This window comes from Simochromis diagramma, unplaced genomic scaffold (assembly GCF_900408965.1).
Source record: "Simochromis diagramma unplaced genomic scaffold, fSimDia1.1 OVJJ01000320.1, whole genome shotgun sequence".
In the NCBI taxonomy this organism is placed as follows: domain Eukaryota; kingdom Metazoa; phylum Chordata; class Actinopteri; order Cichliformes; family Cichlidae; genus Simochromis; species Simochromis diagramma.
The window spans coordinates 10,961,974-10,985,904 of record NW_024386773.1 but is presented as its reverse complement, the minus strand read 5'-3'; the positions used below and the strand labels follow the sequence as shown (position 1 = coordinate 10,985,904).

Below are 23,931 nucleotides of genomic sequence, written 5' to 3'. Positions count from 1 at the left end.
ACTAAGGCCAGTCGATGAAACTGATAAATATCAGTTACTGCGGCAACATAGGATCAGATAGATCGAGCTAACAGTCAAATCATGTAATAAAAATCTAGATCACAGTTGTTTTCAGCAGAGCAAACCAGTGTGAAGTGTGACAGATGAAGTATATACTGTAATCAGTTATAGTCTATCACACGTGAGTGACAGGTTATGTCAAATGCAATGGACACGTTAGAATATTGGACCAATAGAACTGTTAGCGCTGTGCCATGTTGCTTATATAAACGCACTGGGTGGTCATGATGAAATATGCATAACACCTCATAATGTCAGAATTTATAAGTTACAAAACCACATTTCACTTGGTGCTTTTTTGGAAAGGGTCGATGTGAACACAGTGAAACAGACCCATGGACAGACAAAACACATAAACTGTTGTGAGCAGTATGTTCTTTCACTCCCAGAAGCAGATTTTCAAGAGTCTTCAGTCCAACACATACTGTATGCAGCCTTCAGGGACATGCTTGGACTTGGCACAGATCCCACTCCACAAGAGTTTGTTCATTTATCATGCCGGTGACCTTACTAGATTGATAGTGGGGTATTAAAAACTCTTATTTAGTGGGTCAACTGTTTAAGGTATGCACTAAGGTCATGCATCACCACCATTAATGTATGCATTAAACAGTTTTCCACATGGATTTACCCCTCATCATTCAAGTTTTTAATTTTGTACTAACCGTACCGACTGTGGTCATAAATGTAAATGTTTCAACACAAATGCATTTTCCTTTTTTCTTTCTTACATATTTTTCCTGTCATCTTGACCTTGAATGGCTCTGCCACGAAGGTCCGTGAGCAATTCAAGTTTCGACATGCAGCATGAAACCACGCTCTGGCACTCTGAGCAAACACTTGAGGTCCAGTCAACAGTCCTCAACAGACTTATTCATTACTGCTGCACACCACTTAAGCGCGAGTGTATGGATTATGATTATGGCATCAAAGGTTCAGCAGGAACATGCCACATTAAAGCATCTGCTGATGGTGGCAGAGTAGTATAATCATAATGCTGCGCAAAATGGCTCTTGGCTAAATATAGCAGTAGCTGGATGCCAGAGTAAGTGTCTTTCAATAAGACACTAGAGATTTAAAAAGATGGAGGAAAATGACATCAGCTGTGCAAAGGACCGCATTTATGTCTCATTTTATCAGCTAAGCCATTGGCCGTGCCTCTGTAAGCCGTTTTCAACAAATCATCAAAAAATAAAGCTTGCTTATAGGAAACACCGACTTTGCCTTGAACAGGGTAAATCTGGGGCCTTTTGCAACAAACTCAAATCAGAAATATGACAAAAGCACAGAAAGGTCAATGAAAGACTAATTTATTTTGTTTTGCTTTCAAACTCATCCACGCGTAGTTACAGTTGTTCACAGATCCTCCTGTCTTCAGCATACTGTTAAATTTCAGCTGCACACTAAAGATCATTTGTGTGTCACACATTTAAATAGACAAATACTTAAGATCAAGGTAAAACACAGAATGCAGTCTAAGTAGTCAGAGTTTGGAGTAGGTCTGAATGATGTGTTTGTGTGTTCCCTTGCATAATAACCAGCATGCCCTTTTTTTGCTTTTGTTTTTCATTGTTATACTGATTCCATATAACATTTCTATAAAAATGACCCTTTAAGCATTTTTTCCCCAAACTGAGTCTATCATACTGCAGGTGTAATAAATACCAAACAGGCTTTTAATCACTACACAGTAGTTTAGCTATGTAATGATCTAAAAGGCACTTTTTAAAATTATTATAACATTTTCTTTCACGTAAGGTGGAAAGCTGTCACCGTGATGTCAGGATATCTGAGAAAAAACTGATACCTGAGATTTAAGAAAATTATTTAAGTAAATTTGTGGTTTTTAAAACTTTCTATATTACCTGTATAAGTTTTCTATGAATTAAAAACAGGTACATTTGTTTCCTGTTGTTATGTTTCAATAAGATCTTTCAATGTATAGCTCTAATAGAGCATATTTAATTTAATACAAAAAAACAACCTTTCACAGAAGAAAACATTAGCTTAATTATACCAATTCAGACAGTCATCAAAATGTTAGTAAAGTAAGGAAAAGGAAATTCTGCCCACTCTAAATGCATATCAGCAGGCAGTTGAAGTGACCAACTTGACATGTTTGCCTAATGATAGATCGTGAGGGTTATTGCCCCAAGTTGACCTTACACAGCATATTTAGAATTGTTTTAATTTTTGTTATTGAAGATGTTAAATTGCCTATGCTGTGTGATTTTAAGTATGATTGCTGACCGCTGATGATCCTATTTACATTTTGATGATGCAGTGGTTACCCCAGAGATGTAGTGCTGAGATATTCAGCCTTAGCGACAATAGTTGAACTGCACAGGCATTGTATACACTGCAGTCCCTCTGAGGTTATAAATCCTGCCTCTGTTTTAGGAGGCCTCAGACGTTTAAATCTGCCCTGCTAGATGTATGTGAGGGTCAATATAGCCCACTGAAATGGCATCTTTTTGATTACACAAAGAAAAAGAATATGTTTTGTTTGCAAATGGGCAGGAGACCCTTTATGTACACATTTTTTCTTCCATACACAGGCAAAACCAAATTTTAATCTTTCTTTTTTTTTTATCTGAATTTACTCAGGAGCTCCTCTCACTGAGGCATTCTGGATTATTGAAAAATGCTGGATTTCCCCATGCTAACAAAAGTGAATGACTCTATGAAACTGTTGCAAATGGTATTCACCAAATGTGTTCTTGGAAAAACTGACTATTGGAAGAGTGTGGGAGAGCATCTTAGAAGTAGTATTACTGTGTTGATACAACTTCAGCCAACATACGGTAATCAGTAACAATGCAGCAAGTGGGCAGTAATGCTGAAGACAGGAGAGAAAACACTTTTTGTTCAAGGGTTTGGAGTGATATTGGTGTGTGTGTGTATGCATTGTGTCTGTGTTAGACAGGGTCAGATCCGAGTCAGCTGGTGCCAAAAACTGGACGGCATGAAGCTTTCCATCTTGTCTGCGAAGAAACCCAGGGGTGCAAAGAGTGTGCTGAAGAACTGAAAGTAAGAAAAGGCAGAATTGACTTCCGGTCAATGGTTTGTGAAATTTCTTCCATTTCAAATTAATATTACTACTTCATAACATATCTTTTTGAAGTCCATTTAACAGTGGACTTCAAAACTTAAAAAAAAAAATGTATTATGTGTTTTTTTATATATACTTTGAGGTACATTCATTTAGAAAAGATTACAAAGTACTGCTGTTACACACAGTGAGAAAAGTACACAGATTTAACTAAAGTAAATAGAAACTACTGTCCTCTAGCTCACCCCTTTTAAAATGGCAACCTAACATAAAAAGAAAAGAAAAGAAAATTATATAAGAATTCTTCACAAGCCTGACTTTTATATGCTGGGATGTACAGTTGACTGCTTAGCTTTTTTTCTCTCCCTATAAATCAAGCTGAAGTCATTCAGCGCTGCAAATGCAAAGCACAGCTTACAGTTTGGTGCAGTCAGAGTCAAAGGCGGAACATATTTGTACATTTCCTCAAGAAAGCAGCATCATCCAAGATTGATCATTTTACAAACTGCATTCGTGGAAAGATCACAGATGGATCACTACATTTAAGCAGCCTCTCTATAAACTTTATATTATCCATGATTTATGAGAGACACTTTCGGACAGCAGTATCAACAACAGTCACTCTTACAGCTTCACCATCTTCAAGTGAAAAAATGAAAAAAGTAAATAAACGACAGTATTTATTGCCGCTGGGAAAAGCTGCAGACTTACCCATAAAAAGTAAATAAAAGATTCTTAATAACCTTTGATAGTATGATTTGAGCAATAACAACAAAAGGCAAACGATAATAAAAAGCTACAATCAGAATTTATTATAATATAGAGATAAGACTGCAGAAATAATAACCTCTTTTAAGTATATTTTTTGGTGGCAGCTTTGAACCTTTATTGTTATAGGACAGTAGTGAGAAGACAGAAAGCTGAGGAGAGAGAACAGAGGGAAGGTATGCATCTTCCGATGGCTGCTTCCAGCAGCTTAATGCGCTATTTCACAAAACTCAAATCATGTCAAACTTTAATATCACAATGAGGTCTCAGTACTAAAATAGCCTCCACAGTCACCGGATCTCAGTCTAGTAGAGCACCTTTGGGATGTAGCTGTGAATCAGATCACGAATGTGCAGCCAACAAATCTGCAAAAACTGTGAGATCTTATCATCTCATCACGGACCACAATCTCTGAGGAATGTTTCAGGCACCTTGTTGAATCTATGCCACAAAGAATTACGTTATGATGCAATTTAGATCTAGTAAAAATGTTATATGACATTTGCATATAATTTAAACGCTAGCTAATAATAATAGTTAGATGTCCTCTGAAATATTACAATATGAGGTCGTGCTAAAAGTGTGTTTGATACACTTAAAATCCAATTAGTAAAAGTGGGCGATCCACAGGTAAGAAAAACACGCGGACTGTCACGACCACCAAAATCCGTCGCGTTTTCCTGCTTTTAAGAGCAGCAGATTCATAGAAATCTGTTTTTCCTCAGAAGGCAGTGAGTACCTCTGTGTTCCTCTCTCATTGGTTTTCATGCACTCTATCTGAACATCTGAACATTACACAAACCAGACTAGCCGGACTAGCTGTAAAAGTCCAATCTGCACCCAATCTTTCCCATAACAAAAGGAACAGAACTAGATGTTCTCAGAGACACGCTTCAAGACTAAAAGGCCCTAATAAACAGGCTGACCATAAACAAAAGATTAGCCAAAGTAAGAAGTTTGCCAAACTGGCTAAAACACATAACACAACACTTCTATAATACACAAACACAAAATGAAGCAGTGCAAGCATCCATACGTTCTAACCTTTAAGGCTGCATGTTTGCTGTGGCTTTAAACTTGTATTTTTCAGCTCTTCCCACTGATAGCTAAAGTTAGACTGTAACTTGTTATCATAAACACTGACTTTACAAGCCTTCGACTCCCATGAGCCTCCAGTGTTGCTGACAGTGATAGAAGGCAGCAATTACCAAAGGAACTTAGAGGTTCGGGTTACCAATAACACCCATTAAAAAATGAGACCCAATGGTCAAAGCTAAAACTGGTCAGCCAATAACCCTGAAATCTGAGTCAAACTCATGATAACATTAAAAATTTCAGTGATAAGAAATCTATAAATTCAAACCAAACGTGTTTGAGATGAAACTGGGAAGTCAAGCAATACCACTTACTGCTTTGGCAAAGACACCCATTAGTTCAGGAAACTGATGTGTGAGCATGGCCAGCATGGCAGTGAAAGAGCAAAGGCCTGCTGTGAAGAGGATGAAGAAGGGAAGCTCTTTCTTTGGGTACACAGACACCTCGTGGAAAGCTGGAGAAAATCGAGACAAAAAGAGAAACAGTATCACAAGCAGGGCAGATGAACTTTTGTTTTAAAGAGACGAGGTTTTGAGTAGATTTAATGTACTTACAGGGCAGTAGTTCCCTATCTGCTGTTTCTGTGCATCCTGGGTACGGGTAAAAGAGGTGACCCTTCTCCAGTGGGTAGGGAATTATTCGGAAAGCTGCAGAATACAGTCGAAGGGGAAAAGCGGGACATTAAATCTGGATGAATAACACAAACTATGCTTAAGTGCAGCTATTTAAAACACAAATACGGAGCAATTTTCGGTAAACCATTTAAGTTGGATACAAGATACTGACATCCGGATAAAATATAACAATAATATTCTTCTTGTGATGATCTCATCCACTTATAGCAATGCGTATTTGTGGGTGTACTGTGAATACATGACTTATGACACAATGATAAAAAAAAAAAAAAAGACAGGGCAGCTGACTAGTAAAGCTTTACACCTGCAAGGCTGTAGGTTCAAAACCAAAAAGAGAAGTAGCTTTTCTAGTATAGTGTTTTCAAAGTACAGGCTAGGTTGGGTGACAGCTTACTAACATGAAAGAAAGCAAATGAGAACCTAAAACATTTATATCTGAAAAAATAACCATAAAAAGAAAGGTACATACTGCCCTCCCAGGTGCAGTGTAGTAGGTTTAAGGCTCCTTCTGCCCTCTTCCAGTGCTGCAGATGGAAGAAAGCGTATGCTACTGCCTCACTGTCACCCCTCTTCAAGATGTGCTCTGGAGGCAGGATCAAGCTCTTCATCTCTAATAAGTACTACAAATAGGAAGTGGAAAAAATACAGGACTTCTGTTCAGTATCTGGTCTTTTTGGTACCTTTATATCTTCATTTCTCATCCTTCACTCAACTGTACTGTTTAGTTTAAATTTATTGTCATACTGTGATCAGTTGCACAAACAACATGAACTCAAACGAGCCCATTGCACATTATGTTTAGTCAGTGATTCAGATTTCCACCTTTTTTTTACATTAGGATTTACTCAGGCATAACGAATGAAAACGCGTTTTTCAAATAGCTTTAAATGACAAAAAATTGCATAGATTTCTGATCCACAATGTAAGACTGACACTTCTTTTCTTCTATGGGAACTAACTGCACATAGTCACGCTCATAAAAGACTATTCTGAGCAAAAAAAACATCCTGAATTTGTTCAGTTACCGACTTCTTTCAGTATATTTTTGAATAAGAGCAAGAATAATAAAGCAGTTAAAACAATTTCTATTCTGATAGACGGTAAGATAATGACCTGAAATTGAATGACAATTTGACAAATCAGCAGACAACTGTTTACTGAATCACAGTCTGGGTGTTGTCTGAGGAAGGCACTGTGGACACTGGACAACATTTTGGGACTTTCGATGCAGCCGGCACACATGTCTATGACAGCAGACACAGCAGATTTATGACGCACCTTAGATGTAAGCTGATGGTTCTGAGATTGCATTTGGACAAATGGACTATTAACAACATGCAACCAAAGTCTGCTCAAAAGTACAACTACTGGAAACAGAAACCAGGAAAATTAAAGTAAATAAAATCTTATCCAGTGCCCACAAACACTGATGACTGTTTGGGTTTTAAAAAAAAAAAAGATTCCTTGTGGTCCCAAATAACTTCATGCAGCTTCAATGTTGTCATTCATATTTTCTCGTCATTTCTCAATGAGTACTTTTTGCTCTATTGTGCAAATCCCCCAGGCTAACTCCCTGTGGAATGTAATCATATTCTGTACATGTGAGGTATTTATCTAGAACCTCATTTTGCAATTGTTCAAGGTGGAAGGGAAAAGTTTTCCAAAGGTCTCACTCTCCCTATATACGTGAGTCAGTGTATGTGTGTTATTGTTACAGTACAGTAACATCATTCCATGAATGTGTAACATGCCCAACTTGCTTCTATTCTCTTGGCCTACTGCATAAGTTTGTCCCAGTGAGTCAGTTGGTTCACTGAGCTGACAAATCCCAGAGTTACAACCTATAGAACTTCCTCTCTCACTCTGAAATAGAAGAAATCTAGCTTTTAGAGTACATACATCAATATATTGTGCAGAGCTTTTTCTGGGGGGGCGGGGGGCAATAAATGTTTTTAAAGGTCTATATCCGTCAGCATAGAAGTCCTTAATGTATACCTATTGACGCCGATGAATGTGACAATCTATGCATTTCATGTCTGCGGTGCCCAGTGTGGCAGGGGTCTGTTTTAAACAACATCCAAGTGCAGTGCTGGGGCCCCCTGGGCTGGATTCCCGAGCGGCCAGCTTTGCAGTGCTTTGGATCTCAAACTGACACTTTGGGAAGGTTACCCCACAGCTAATCCTGTCTAATCCCTTCCATGGTCACAGGTTCAGTCATCCATCCATCCATCTAGCCAGTCAGACCATGCAGCTTCACCATCCCTGACCCTGTCCCCTACCCCCATCCCCATAATCACTTACTACCAAGGCTCATCATTGTCTTTCTCCAATTTGTCTTTACATATGTTCAAGGCCCTATAACTGCTACCTGTGTCACCCATTTTTCCTACTGCCTGTAGCTGCACATCATTTTCTCTCTTTCTCAGTTGACATGCAGATTCTTACATTTTTCATCACATGTTATTTTTAGACACCTATACATAGCTGTACAAAAAAACTTGCAAATTTACACCTATGTTACCTCTGTCCTTCTCATCTCTCATACCTCTCAGCTTCACAGATAAAGGCTCAATTAAGCAGGTTACCATCATAAAGCAACACTTAAGTAATCATCTGTATTTCACAGGATTTTAGTGGACTGTACTGTCTTGCAGTTTTTCTCCGTCCATCCTGACATTTTCTCTAACAGCAATCGGCAGCCAAGAGACAACCAGAAGGTGCTTGTTTGCCCTTCTCACTTATCCTGTCTGACTTACTTACATCAGCTCTACTCGGTTCAGCCAAGGCACTTGACTGTCTTCATCTTCTTCCTTCCTTTATTCTCAGCACAAACATTTCACCATGCTCTATTCCCTCTCAGAGGAGAGGCAGCTAGCCAGCTTGACCACCACAGACGAAACCTATCACTGGTTTATTGCGGTGGATTATAAAACCTCCCTAACTGCTATAATAATTCACATTAATTTTATGCAACACAACAAAGGATAGCATAAAATAGAAGAAAGAACTTAGTGAGTATGGAAGCAAGCTTTAATTCAGACCATTTATCAGCAAGAAATCCGAGTCGTTCATTCAGTAAAACAGGTTGTTTTTTCGATTATTATTATTTCCTGTATTTCAATATATTTGAGCTTAAAACATCAGCTGATTTTATAAAAAAATCAGACACTAAGAACCCTATAAAATATACAGGGATATTATACTTAAAATGTATTAATTGAGGACAGGCATTCAATTTTCTTTAGGTGTAGGTGGCATCAATAATCCTAAAGGTGAACTTTTAAGGAAAAGCAGCTCATGCAGCAATACAATGACATAAGCATAGATGTTCTTCTACAAAAGAACAGTAAAGAAGAACAAAGGTGGGGTTTTAGAAGAGTTAAGTCAAAATCCTGACTAATAATCGTGATGGAAGGATCTAAAGCAAGCAGTTCATGTAAGAAACACCACCAACATCCCACAGTACCTCGTAATGTTGCTATAGTAAAGATTCACAAACTTTTAATGATCCTGTTCCTTGTAAATAAATATTTCTGTCTAATTTTTTAACTGGGTTAACCGCAAGTACTTTTAGGTATTCCGAGAAAATCTGATGATATTTTGGTCGATATTCATTCAGAAATTAGGACAATTCTAAAGGATTCACAAACTTTCAAGCACCACTGTATCTATACATATTTTTTAGTAAAACCTGAATATTTTTGCATGCATTTTTATCTCTGTTGTTAATAATGAGTGGACAGTACATGGCACACATATGTCTGGGTGTTTCTATGTTTTAAGACTAACCATTTAGAGTGGCTGGCTGCTCAGCTGTCCTTCCTTGCATGCCATGGCATTAGAACTGGTGACACCTCAGTCACACCCCCACCTCCCTGTTCTGCAGCCTTCCTCTGCACTCCCAGTCGCCTCTTTGATGAAGGGATTGAATTTCATGTGTTCTCCTTTCATCCCTGGGCAGTCATAAGCTCAGAGCATAACTCATAAGCTTCCTTTTGATTCTAATCTGCGGCACTTTGCCGCACACAATGAAGCACAGAGGCAACATTGCCATCAACCCTGTAGTTGTTTATAATTTTTGTTTTTTAAAAAATGTAAAATATATAATTTTAACAAACAAACAGCTACTTCATCTTGTGCCACAGGTAAGGGAACTTATATTTGTCCCCAAGTGGGCAAAACTTAAGCCACAGTCCAATTCCTGTAACTACCCCATTTTTGTCATCTGGATGAAACCTCGTCCATCTTAATTCAGAACAAACTCAAATGCTCCTATTCCGTCTCAATTTACAAACCAAACAGCCAATTTCAGTGATACACTAAGAAAAAAACTCTGGTTTTCTGAGCCTTGACAGGCAATCTAGAGGAGAGAATGTCATTGAGAATTGGGTGAGATAAAAAACTGCCATTTAAAGTGGGGTAAACTAGCAAAGTAAATAGGCCTGGGTCGCTTTGAGCGCTTCAGATTGAATGCATGTTAGCAAAAATGGTAGTAAAAATAAATGTAAAGCAGATTTAGCAAGCAGGGACATTTGATCAGTTATCCAAGCATCTGGGAAACTGTCAGTTTCTTAACCACTGGCTGCTAGAGAGGATAACTGGAATGGACAGGCAGATGTAGAAATGAGTGGAGGATAAATAGAAGAGGACAAGAAGATGAGGAGGAGAAGAAAATAGAAGGGAGCAAAAGAGAAGAGGAGGAAATTAGATGGATGAAGAGCTGGTGAGGAGAAGGGGCTGAGCGAGAGCACTGAACCAGCTGTGCAAATGAAGTGTGTGTGTGTGTGTCTGTATATGTAGATTTTTGTGTGTGCATAGCCTTTTAAGCAGTCTGAATGAACTCATGTGATGTAGCCTGGTATTATATTCATATATAATCTGCTTGGCATGCTTGATAACACACTCGCCACTTAATGCTTGGCCCAACAATGCTCCTTCAGTATTCCAAATCTGTGTGTGTACCACAGGCTACTGCACTGTTTTTATTGTTCGACTGTACGGATGGTAACGACAGTCTGACTAAAGTCAGTTTGGACTGAAATGAAAGCATGATCATAACGTTTGGCACATCTTCTCATTATACAGAGAATAAATTCTGCGGACTTTGACTTCTTCGAGGAGTGCCAGTAGTTCAATGTTTATTACATTTGTTTTTGAGAAGTAGCTTGAAAATCCAAAGGACTGCAATGGTGGTGATCTCATCTATCAACCTAGGATGATGACCTTTTGGCTGCAGTGAGAAATACTAAAGTATGCTATATCAAGACCTACACAAATATATTTTAAGTCCTCAAAGCACAAGTTGTTATACTATACTTACTTAATTCTTCACCTACTGCCATTAATTGTTTTCCAGTGCTCTGGAAAAAAGAATTTATGGCTAGCACCCTTAATCAATTGTAGCCTCACAAAGTCACAAGCATGACTGTAAACTATGAATTAGTTTGGTTTGTTGCTACTACTTGAGGTTTAACACATCACTCAGCTGCTGGAGGCTTATGATGTATCCTGTGCTCACCTCAGGTGTTGCTGTTAGATTTTTTTTTCTTATGTAGGAAGAAATTGGTTACTTATTCTTTTTCCCAATGATTTCTCTAAACTTTGGATCACAACAGCCAAAGCCCCTCTACTCTGCTTGCACCGGTTGAGTGCAATACTATCTGTTCTGGAGTCTTTACAGTAACAAAAACATACTCCCCTTCTCTTATCAAGCCAACTATAATGCATCTTCTGTGGTCTCACGTACATGCTTTAGTTTATTGCTTCTTTTTTTAGTGCGTTTAATGTTGTCTGAAGTTTATCTGAAATGTGTAGATGCTTTGGTAGGACTAAAACATTAGATGTAATGTGGAAAGATCATTAAAAAAAACATTAAATCTGTACTGAAACCAATTACTATAAAAAATGAGAAATGACTCTGATAACCATAAAACCACTTTCAGTTCAAATGGGCAGATGTTGATTGTTTTGAGACTTTGTCTTTGAAACAGTTCTGAAATTTTCATCAGCTGATGGAAACACGATGGTGTGATCTGCCCTGTATAGTTCTTGTATTAGAAACTTTGCCAAAGCAACAGTAGTCCTACAGCTGAGGAAACTAAACTCAGATGTTCTTTTTTTTTAAGCCTCATGCACCAAATCTGCTTTTGGTGACAACAAGCCCGCCCATTTAAAGAGGCCAAAGGAGTCGCAGGTGCACTCATCTCTTAGACATGCCAGACAACACAAAGCAACACCCCCTCCTTCCCTACTGTTGCATTTCCATACCCAGTGCTCTGCTATGAGAGCACTGAGTATGCACCAGATTCCACAGTCAAATGCTGAAAGACGAGCTGTCCAATAATCCTCCATGAAAGGTGTGTTAAAATTTCATAATGTCATTTAGCCATTCACCTAAATTCAAAGAAGTCATTTTGACAAAGTTGGCAGCGTGACATTCAGACTGTCTGTTTGGCTCAAACAAGGGATGAGGGGATAAGGGAACATGAGAGGATAAGAAACAGGATGAGGGTATGTGATGAGAGGAAAGAGGACGGCTGCCTCTGGGCAGAATGGGAAGGGAGCAGTTGGAGAGATATTGAAGATGAGGGCCCTCACTTTAAAATCAAAGGCTGGATCAAAGTGCTGGCTGATGTTTCCCCCTCCATGCATGCAAACACACAGCTTCTCTTTCTCTCTCTCAGAATAGGAGTCTGTGAAATGAAATAACACCACACTACAAAGGCTGAACTGGGACAAAACTCTGCTGCATCTGGTTGTGTATCAATCTGTGCGCATGTGGACGTGTGACATCTAAACCTGTGGGAACTGATGTGAAAAGAGATATGCAGCTAGAGTCCCATATTCTCCTGGTCCAGCTGTAGACAGAGCTGTGATAATATGACCAACTGATCACCAAGTTAAAAAATATTCAGTGCACTAAAACACTGGTAAAAACAATATAGACTTGATACCAAAAATAGTGTTCTGACTTAAGAAAATGAAATATGCTGATCAAATTTGTATACGTTGTATAATAACTACAACAATAATAAAGATATATAAATATTAATATAATAACAATCAAAGTGAATTGCATACTGTAGAAGAATTTTAAATGTGGATAAAATCCACGATCTAGAGATGACACTACCAGTGAGAAAATAACCTTTACTGACATCTCCTGGTGAGCCAGCAGCACAGAACGAATGGAATGAAAGCTGCTGTAGCTGCACCACCTATTACAGTCAAAATAACTCACTTGTGATTGACTGACTGTTTACTTTACTGTCTGCTTTTCCTGTTTGCTCTGAATGGGACCTTTACGAATGGCAGCCATGTGAGTATTGCGTGATTAGACCAGATAGAGGCAGTAATATTGAAAGTAACGTCAAGATAAATTTCTGCCTTTTGTTTGTATGCCTCCCCTTACAGGTAAAGTTGCAGTTTACGTCCATGTCTGTGCAGACTCATGTAATATATGAACTCAAGACTCTGAAATAATTTAATATCTGGGCAACAAACACTAGTATCACAAACTGAGTATCCATTCAATTGTGGAAATCTGGTCAGAATTTCCTCTTTAGTTCAATAGCTGAAAAAGCTGTTTTTTCAAAATATTAAGGTGTCACAGTGAAGCTGTCCTTTGACCTTTTGCCTCTAAAATGCCAGTTTTTCATCATTTTCATCTACATAAGGCAACGGTGAAATTTTGCAATAGAAAGTGACCAAAAAACATTTTTTGTGAGGTTAGAGTGACTTTTGACTTTCATCACCTCTTACTTCATACTCATACTTCCAATTCCAAATGATGTTGTGTCCAGTAAAACGTGATGGATAAACAGAACTATCCATCCAATAAAAAAAGAAGAAGAAAAAACAAACAATCCACCAAACCACTTGTGGCACACGGATGAAGGACGTGAACTGACAGTGTTACAATGACACAAGACTGTTTGTTCAAAAACAAACGTTTTCTCAGTGTAAAGACGCTTATTATTATTTTAACAGTACATCTCAGTTTTTATATATGATAAGAAATGTTGCTGTAGTACAGAGAACTCTATCAGCACCAAAAATGTCTAAAATTACAATATTTAACATACCCCCCTCAACCCGATCCAAAGAAATTTCCATAGTAGATAGTGAAAGACAGTTGAGAAGAAAAAAAAAACATACAAGAAATGTTTTGTTTTCGGTGTTATTGTTTATCTAATTAGGGTGGCGATCTTTACCAGTAGAAAAGCTGTAAAACCAATGAAAATACAGTGAAAAGTGGGCACCACTTTATCTCAGTAGGTGAGCAGGCGACCACATGCCGCACGGCAGCGGCCCAGGTTTCTAGTCGTACCTGCGACCCTTTGCTGAGTGTCTTCCCCCTCTCTTTCTACCCAAATTCCTGTCCTGTCTAAACTATCCAATAAAAGCCGGAAATGTAAAACAAATGCAAAAAAAACCCCAAAACAGTTAAAAATGCAAAATCTATGCCCTCCTTCAGATTTTCCAAAGCCGTCCAGTGGGTTGGAATGGAGTCTCTGGTGGGGCAATTCTGGCCCAGGGCTTTGTGTTTGACAGCCTGGTTTAAAGATCATCTGGTCACTAATGTATGTTTTCATTCAGGATGAAGACCTATGTTTGCTGTCAGATAAATGACTGACCTTTGGCACGTGGGGATTGAACTCAACGGCTCTGTGTATGGCCTCCACAGCATTCATCTCTGCTGTGCTTAGCCCCCGCCTGGATGCTGCCTCTGGTGAAAACCTAAGAAATCACATCTCACATTCGTGACAAAGTTAGGGCAATCACATACAACAACTGAAGCTAACAGAAAAAATAACTTACTTATCTGAGACAGCCCGTGCTTTCAGCAGCGCAGATGTATAGCATATAGTAGCTGATTTTGGCAAACTGATATCTAAAGTAGAAGCAGAAGTTGTGTTTATGTGACTGGGCATGCAACTCAAATGACTGACCTACTTTGTGCAAAATCATGGTATGTTGATATTCAAAAGTAATTAAATATTTGTTGAGTTTAGTCTTACCGTCATATTTTGCAAGGACTGCTTGCACATCAGCATATGCCTGAAGCTCTAGAAGAGCCTCAAGGAGGTTTTCGTGTATATTTAACATTCCCAACAATGGGAACTCCTTCATTAACTGTACAGAGATAAAACATATTAAGGTTCACAGTTTTAGGCACAGTAAACATGTCGACTTAGTAACATACTTTCTGTGACAAAACAATAAAGCAGTAAACATGTTTAAAGGTGATACTCACATCTCTCATCATTTTTACTGCTTCTTTAATTCGCCCCAACTTGCGTGCACACATTGCCAATCTGCGTTTAATATATACTAGTAGGTTGATATCTTTTCCTGCTGTATTGCAAAGAGAAAATATTTCACTGCAAAGCAAAATAACCATGAGTTTAAAAAACAAAACAAATTAAACTGTATTGTATATGAATATCACGCTACATTTTGTGGTCCAATGTAGAGCACTCATGTTATCTTGGAGCTGTAATTCTTCCATCATGAGAGGGAGTGTAAAAAAATAATAGACTTTGCTGTATTATATCTATCTGTGGCATATTGAGAGGTCCACACTGAAGTACTAAACTGCACAACGTGGGTAAGGGCATGCAGCATAAGCAGGATAAATATACAGTGTTGAGTTACTCTTCATCTACTGAGCTTTCTTTGTACTACTATGCCCTAGAGTACTTTATTGTAGTGCATTAAAAACCATCCTTACCAATACTTAGAGCTTTTTTAAAAAGGCGTTCGGCTTCTGTGATAGTTGTTGCTTCTTCCTCTGCTAGAAGCACATAGGCTGCAGCACATCTACACAAATGTACACAAGAAATTAATGTATTTATAAATAGCAATCCAAGCTGTTTTTTATAGTGCACAAGAAAATATTTATATTTACTCACAAATAAAAAATAAGAGATGATGTCATAACAAAGACAAAACTTGAGAATGGTAGCACCCTTAAAGACGCTAATATACTGTATATAAACATTATCATTGAAATATATTAATGCATTTAAACAAAAGTCAGCACAATAAAGACTCTTCAAAGATTATTTAATTATTACAAGTACCATATAAAGCTGTCTGAATTTACTTGTACTCTAAACTCTAAGTTCTCTAAATCTAAGATTCTAAACAGCAGCACCAACCTCAACCTCTTTTTCTCATTAATGTGATGGCAATATAACTGTAATACAGTCTCACTTTAATGAAGCCTAACACTGAGCATCTTGAGGTGCAAGGCGTCTAGAAATATGTATGGAGAGGTTCACTGTGTACGAGTAGAACTCACTGGTGGTTGATCTCTATGGCCTGATAAGCTGCTCTGATCCTGGCTTGAGGATTTCTCTCTCTCCAGGCCTTCTGCATCACTGTAAGAAGATGATCATCTAGGCTTACTGCAATATAGATGTGAGTTTATGGTACTGGTATACAAACCCGTAGTGCTTCACATCATAAAAAAAGGAATTTCTGGCATGTATTGCATGTATGCATTGATTGCATAGATTTGAGCAATTTGCCTCATCTTTGTATAACTCACCAGCATCCTCTGGCCTTAACTGCTGAGTGTCTCCTGTGAAGAAGGTCTGATGATCTTGAGCAGATAGGTTCATATCATAATATGTTAAGGGTTCCTTCCCAGTCACCCAGGTGTACCTGTGGTACACAGAGTAAAAATAATAGCTTCCATTTTATGGTTCAGTGAATCAAATGAAAAAAATAATACTTCTGCACTAAAGACAAAAAGTAGGTTTAAATCGTTACAAATCTTTAGAAAAATTCTGATATTATGAATTACTCATTTTAAAAGGTTATTTAACAGAAAAAAAATAATGTTCATATACATAGCAGCAGGCACTGGTTCGTGAAAGCCGCCATGTTGCCTCCTTGTCTTGAATACAGTGGCTAACATGGACATTGCCATTGTTCCTGATAAGTTTTATATATTTAGCCAAAGATTGGCCAGTATCAAGATAGTGCAGTATATCTTATAACATTCTTTTGATCTAAAAATCACAAATAGCTCTTTCAAACTATAAATGTCCATTTAATATTTGTATATTTTTCTCCTCCTCCACCACTGCTCCATCAATTAAGCTGACTGCAATCTGCAATCTACTGACATCAAGTGGTGAGATTTTACACACTTAACCTTTATGAAATTTAAATGTGTTTGAACCACATAATTATCTGAATAAAATCTTAAACAAACACATACCTGTTATATTCAGCTCCTCTAAAAAGATTCAAAGGATTTCGCCAGACCTTGCATTCTACAAACAGAGGTTGTTGTTACTGTTTACATAAATATGAATAATAATGTTATGATCGGCTGCATCATGTATATTTTTTTTTACCTGAAACACTGGGCCTAGGCTCTGCATCTCCATTAACTGATGAGAACAGACCAGTTGTGGAGCTGCTTTCCACTCCACCAAGCAAAGGACGCAGGTGGCTCACCGATACTTGTTCAATAAACGAAGTCCCATATTTACGAAAATACCACCATTCAAATATCTGTAATAAAAACATAAACGGTTAATATGCTTTTATTAATATGTGCCATTATACAGCCTGAACATTTGTATTGGTATTTGTTGCTGATTTTGTGCTAAATGAATCTTTAAATTGAGAGTGATGAAGAGCTAAAACACTTAAAAAGCTAAAAACAATAATAATAATAATTAAAGGGTTTATGATGAATTTTTTTGGTTCCTTCTGAACATAAGAAGGAATGAAAAATTATATATATATTTTTTTAAAACATCTGAAAATAATTATTGCTATCTGCATCATATAGCATAATGCACTCTAAACAAAAACATACGTTACAACTGAATGTATTAAAATGTGTTACGGTTAAAACGTAATTTATGGTGATAAAGAAATTAACTCACAAGGATGAGTCCAGAGATAAGAGAGGAGGTTCCAGTGAGAGCCACGTAAAATTTGGGTGTCAGTGTGTTTAAAAACACTGAAGCTGAAAGAAGAAAATAAAGGAGACACTTACGCCCAACAGTAGTTTTAATAAAAACCTTGAAAATATTCAACTTCGATGGTCTTTACCAGGTGACATTTAGCTCACAGTAGCAAACTTGGTAACACAAATCATCAACTACTTAATTTCGACTGCATTCAGTGTGATCTACGGTAGGAGAAAATGCAAAATGTGTCTGCCAATTAATATCTAAATAGAAGCTTTACTTTTAACCAGACAGTCGCCACTGTTCGTGTCTCGATAACTCAGACAGCGAGCTGTCAAACCAACAGCTTTCGCTAAAGCTATACACCCGTAGGCTAACAATAGCTAGCTAGCATCTGCCTTAATTCACCTGAGGTAAGAGTTTCCTGAAGTTTCAGCGGACTCCACAGGACGTATATCATTATCAGCACCATCCCGAACCAAAGGAAGCACACATAAGTCCATGACCAAGAGAGCCAAGACTTCAGTTTCTCTGTGAATCCGGGAGACTGGGGATTACTGCCAGTGCTGTCCTCCATGTTTCTCCGGATGTCTGTAAACAGAGGAGTCACGTGACTACGGTGCAACAAGACTTCTACTTCGAAATCGTTGCAAGAAAAATGTTTCCCGAGGCTACAGAAAAACGTGTATGTATTTTTTTTCCACACACATACACGCTATTTACTCCTCATCTAAACCAAAGAAACTATTATCACTATTAGAACGTATACTTTGCATACAAACGTCTTGCGACTGAATTTATTAATACTTACTATAAACAGCTTTATATTTTAAATACCAAAATACTGAAACTATTAATAAGCACTTCAAGAGCGCAAAACTCACCTCAGCTCACTCTGGCCAGTATTTAACTGTTAGAGAAAAGTGTTGTATTTTGTATATATTCATTAAAAAAATGTTTTGGTTCTTTTTAAACGTACTCGAAGAAGTCTATAGTGCAGTAAAAAATCAGATAAGGGTAGCATGACATATGTGTACTTTGATTACACAAACATTATGTAGGAGCAGGTGGTATTAATTTGTAAATAACTGGATACAAATATTTTCAGCTTTTGAAAAAAAAAATTTTTTTATCTTGTCTTGTCTGGCAGCGTTAGCAAACAGAATTATGATCTGAATGCACTCGCAATTCTCATAATCGTAATTCTGATTGCAAAAGCTACTACAGTATATTTTTAACTAACTATGCACAGAAAGCAATGTGATTAGTAATGCAATATTTAGAATCTCCAAATATCATTACCTATGTGGTCAATACAGTCAATAGCAGTAAGAAACATAGTTTTATCACTTTCAGATCAATCAATTAATCTTGAAGGGAAGGTCAGAGGTCAAATGTTAATACAGCTTATGAGTTCTGTATGTGGGAAATGCACACCACACTTCCAAAAAATCATAGTTATAAGGCTTTATAGTTACAGAGAGAATGACACACACACAAACTAAGCCAGCTTCCTTACCGGAGGTAAAACTATGGTTAAACAAAAAGGATACATTACATAACTACTAGAGCTTAAGCTAACAAACATTTACATAAGTATTTGTTTATTTTACTCAGATTGTAAAAGCAATGGGCTATGAGCAATGGGTAATGATGATTTATTTTGCTAACTAATAATGAGGCCATTAAATATTATTTTATGGAAATATGCTTAGCAGTTATTTTGTTAATATTTTGTAGACCTTAATAAACCACTTTCTTGGTAGATACGGTGCTTAAGCTGTTATGAATATTTGCTGACGATAATTATCTTGGCCATTAAATGTAGCAAAACTGCAGGCAATCATTCCCCAGTTAATTTCCCTGCCCATACTGTCTGTTCCTATTCGTGGTCAGCAAGTGGGGCTATTACACCACCAACCCATTGACTTTTGTTTCCATCATTGTACTGCAGGTGGAGACAATGTTCCGTTTTGCTGGGCTCCTTTCAGTCTCTGGTTTCACTACAATGTTTTAGAAATTCATGTCGTCCTGCATGAAGGTGTTCTCTTTCAACTCTTTCACCTAATATATTCTGTAAATTAGTTTCCAACCATTTTTGCGCTCCTTATTTCTGGTGAAGAGTTGGATTCAAATGCTGACAGTCACTGTCAGTTAGTATCCTATTCATTTACATAACCAAAATGCATACGGACAAAAATGCATAACTCAAAGAGATTATTGGCACAAGAAAGAAATATATTTTTGGATACATACTTTCAGCACCACTTCCCACCTTGTGTGATTGATTCACATCTCCTAACCGGGCAGGAATAAATGCGATTTGTTGGAGTTCATTCTAGTTGGAGGTTACAGGTACTGAATGGCAGAGAACCAGATTTGGTCCTACTCACACATGCCCTTGGGTGTTTTTCTGCCTGATGCTGATGGACAAGAACACGCAGGGTTAAAGGCCTGTCATATAAATCAGGTACAATCACTTTAGAGGTGAAAACATGCATGATGCTGCTGACAGGGAGAAATAGAGGGGGAAATGAAAAAGAGACTAAGAGGAAGGAAAGAGGAGCAAGACAGGCTTGCAGAAGTTATCTGGAGTGTATAGTATGACCTACATGTCTGAATGTATTTTCAGATGAAATGATATTTCCAAATGACCTCGTCTCCGTGAGTCATTCGCTGATTAGACATGCATGTAGCCTCCAAGACAGCATAAAACAGTGCAGTTACACTGATGCACTTTTAATAGATATCAACAGGAGAATATGTATAATGTCATGTCTTACATGTAGTTGCGTTATCAGAACAAGGATCATTTCAGAATTGTCACAAAAATGCACAAAGTAATTAATTTGAAATGCTCAAATAAAATATTGATTTTAGGGAAAAACAACTTGTATAGTAAACTCGAAATATAAAACACAAACACTGACTCAAAAATTGCAATCCAGTTTTTGTGTCCTTACTACCTTGGTACTGAGGTAGCATAACCTGTGCACAGTTCAGTGTCCAGCCACGCAGAAGCAATATCTCTCATCATTCTGCAGTCACCTGTATACTTAAGGTTCATTTACAATTTCACATCTGGTATCCATCCAGCCATTCTGGACTTCGTGTTCTGTTTATGTACTTTCTTTCTTTTCTCTGCCCAAAGCTTTTAAGAGTCTTCTAATCATACATAATTAATTGAGGTTTTCACTTAAATGCACTGCATTTCTCACTCTCATTATTAGTTAAGAGGCTGCTCTTTAGGACTTAAAAATACCTGGCATTCTCTCGATCAGATTGTTCATGAAGCTTGCTGTTAAAACAAATGAAGACATATCGGGTATATGAGTGATAGAGTGAGTAAAAAAAAAGCCTTTGCATACTGTCATGCGCTGTAAATGTACAAGCTCTTTGACTGATCGTCTGTCAAGTCTGCATTTGGTGGTCCCTCCTGATGGAAACTTCAAACTTTGTGAAACTGGTTCTTGTCTCCCACTCTGCTTTCTCTCTGTGAGTTTACATTACTTGTCTCCATTAAGGGACTCTCCCTCCCTCACTCATTTCTCTCAAAACACTTCATTTTCTGAAAATGTCTGTTCTTTTTTTTGCATCAGGAGACCATGCAGTTTGACCACATCTGAAGGCAATGGTGCCGCAGAAAAATGACTTCCTCCATGACAGGCTTGGAGGCCACTGAGCTGCATTTCACAATGTTACTTTGTAAATATATGAGGGCAAGTGAATACCTACCAATCAAGCTGCAGCAGGGAAGATGCATGCCATGTACTGTAGGGCTTTTGAGTAACCTGATGTGGCCTCTTTTTAGTAGAATGATCCTTTTTAATCCTTTTTTATGTTTAGTATATGTTACGGCTCGCTCTTTTTAATACAAAGGAATCCAATTAATCTGTGTTGTGAAGTTTTAATTGTTTGCTTCAAAGTCAAATAAAGCCTACAAAACATAAAGCGCAAACAGCATGGAAATGAAAACATAAAGCATGCAGTAACAGCATGAGTGCAGCATGTTCTCATCCAGCGTATAGCTTACAACTCTGGCCAACTGTAAGTTCAAATGGAAGAGGCAGAAATGAATAATACATAGCGACTACATTTATGCAGTCAGGGTGTTCATTTTTAGCAAAATCAAAGGCAAGGTGCACAGATAAAACTGCAGCAATTGAGAGTAAATACTGTAAAATATCTGAAGAGACATGTGCTACATTATGAAAAACAAACAAGCAAGCAAAGTAATAGCACGGTTTTGCACCAAAGATTAAAGCTGCACAAACAGAGCCTTATTCATATTAACAAGGTTGCTTGTGTTTGTATCGTGAAAATACATGTCTGATACTGTATCATCGTAAGTTGCTAGAAAAGTGTTGACATTCTTTCTTTTGTTTCCAGTATTTTCTGTCAAAAGGAGATTTGTCAGTGTTGAGAAAGTAGATATGGGCCAGTAATGAAAGCCGCAGTCCATGATTACAATACAAACAAAGCAAAGCAGAAATACACAAATCAAAAGCAAAACATAATACATACATTTTTACCCATATTGAATTATGCTGTGTTATTGGTCACTGTGTTAATGTAAAACATTCTGATAGCAAAATTTAAAAAGAGACCTTTGTGATGAGTCTGTAGACGTTACACACAACTGTAATGTTGATGGAAAAAGAAACAGGTGAGACTTTTATGAGTCATTTTGAAACCATTTTGATAACACCATACAAATCCAGCAAGATTGCTTACCAGATTTAAATATGAATCATATCACAATAGTGGTTACACTTTGCTGAACTTAGTAATGTTTCTGTAAGCTACATATGGGCAAAAGAAATAAGCAACCATAAAAATCAGAAAAATATAGACCAATGGTGGTTAGTGTGTAGTACTCCATGCTAAATGCTAAGAAGTGCAGTGCAATGTGCATTGCTAGCATGCTTGGGTGGTAGTCAGCCATGTTAGTACAGAAACACAGCCCAGTTATGCTAGTAACGTATTGCATGTCTTTTAACCAAAACAATGGAGAATTTACATTTTTGCTGCAATAATTGCCAAATGTTAATAATTAAAGAATCATCATATTTTGATTGCAATTTGACTTTAAGGGATACACATGAAATTTCATGGTAATCAGTCCAACGGTCTTGTTACTCTGTAATGACACTCAAAACCACAAATGTCATTGTGGCATAAGACGAAAAGTCAGAGCAAAAGGCATTAAAAGTCATCGCCTGCCAGACCAAGCGTGCGTATAAATGTCAAAGCAAACCACTGAATAGTTGTGAAGATATTTTAGTCAAGACCACCAGCCGTGTGATACAATAATAATGCCATGCAAAGAGGGATGCCATGTTAAAAGGGATATTTATTTGTGTTTATGTATGATTTAGTAGACATAAAAAAGTACCAAAGGATGATGGTTATATTAGGTCTCTGACTAACAAACCTTCATTACAAATCACCATTTCATTGAAAATACAACCTGGTGAGGTTTGACTGAAAGCATGTGAAAGAACAAGACAGCACTTGGGTCTCTGTGGTTTAAGTCCTCCACCATAGCCAACAGGCCTTGATTGCAGCTACATCCTTTGAGAATCATGCAACCTTTATGGGATGGTTTCAAAGATGACTCACAAACAAGCTAATTTTAGAGAGCTTTGTGCTTTAGATTGACCTTGCAGTATATAATTATAAAACATGAAACAAAGTGACACAGATAGAGAAAGAGGCACTCTCAGCTGGTGCACACAATACTTGCATGTTCAGTCTCCGTGGTAAAAGAAAGGAAGAGAAAATCAGCCCTTGAATATAGAAATGTGGTTTTAATATTCAGATTTGCTTGATGTGATTTAAAAACAGCCACAGTCCTTTACTTTTCAGGGGTTCTACACCATTTTTTGTACAAAGCTTATGCAAAATTTGGAATTCTGTGATTTTGGTAGATGTGTGTGGGCAGTAGTGACAGTAAATTTAAGAGAGATGTGTACTGCCCGGTTGCACGTGGCAAGCAGAAGGGAACTGAAATGAAACAGCAGTATGGAAACTGAAGTGAACACTTTGAATAATTCAAATTTACTAATGTCATTAACTAAGAACCTCTGTTTAACAAGCATGACCGGTTGCTCCGGTTCTGTATATATATTTCTGAACTTTATCTTGTCTTTGTTGGGATTTTTGATCCGTTTGCCAAATTTATTAGCAGTACATCATCCCAGATCACAAGACAGCACTTTACCAAATCTGAAGACTAAACTCAGGTGCAGGACATGGAATAAAATGTGCGCTTGAACTGAGTCAAATAATTCAAATAAAGATTTAAAAGAGATGTTTTAAAGTGATGGTATTATTTTTGTTGCATTGACTCTGCTCTGTAAAATAACATTTTATGGCTAAC

General features: G+C 37.5%; 1 protein-coding gene across 2 annotated transcripts; it reads right to left on the bottom strand.

Annotated features, from left to right (window-relative positions):
- Positions 1-1,353: 1,353 nt before the first annotated feature.
- st7l (suppression of tumorigenicity 7 like) lies at positions 1,354-18,161 on the bottom strand. Of its 2 annotated transcripts, none has more exons than XM_040007791.1 (15): positions 17,958-18,161; positions 17,523-17,605; positions 16,983-17,142; positions 16,844-16,898; positions 16,166-16,281; positions 15,917-16,022; positions 15,344-15,432; positions 14,867-14,967; positions 14,631-14,745; positions 14,431-14,503; positions 14,247-14,349; positions 6,080-6,230; positions 5,530-5,622; positions 5,290-5,429; positions 1,354-3,084 (listed from the first exon to the last, which is right to left on the bottom strand). In XM_040007791.1, exons 1-15 carry the CDS (start codon positions 18,124-18,126, stop codon positions 2,989-2,991), a joined length of 1,650 nt encoding a protein of 549 aa, XP_039863725.1. In that variant the 5' UTR covers positions 18,127-18,161; the 3' UTR covers positions 1,354-2,988. The 2 variants fall into 2 exon arrangements, with proteins under 2 accessions (XP_039863725.1, XP_039863735.1); XM_040007801.1 differs by having other exon boundaries at positions 15,917-15,995.
- Positions 18,162-23,931: the final 5,770 nt, after the last annotated feature.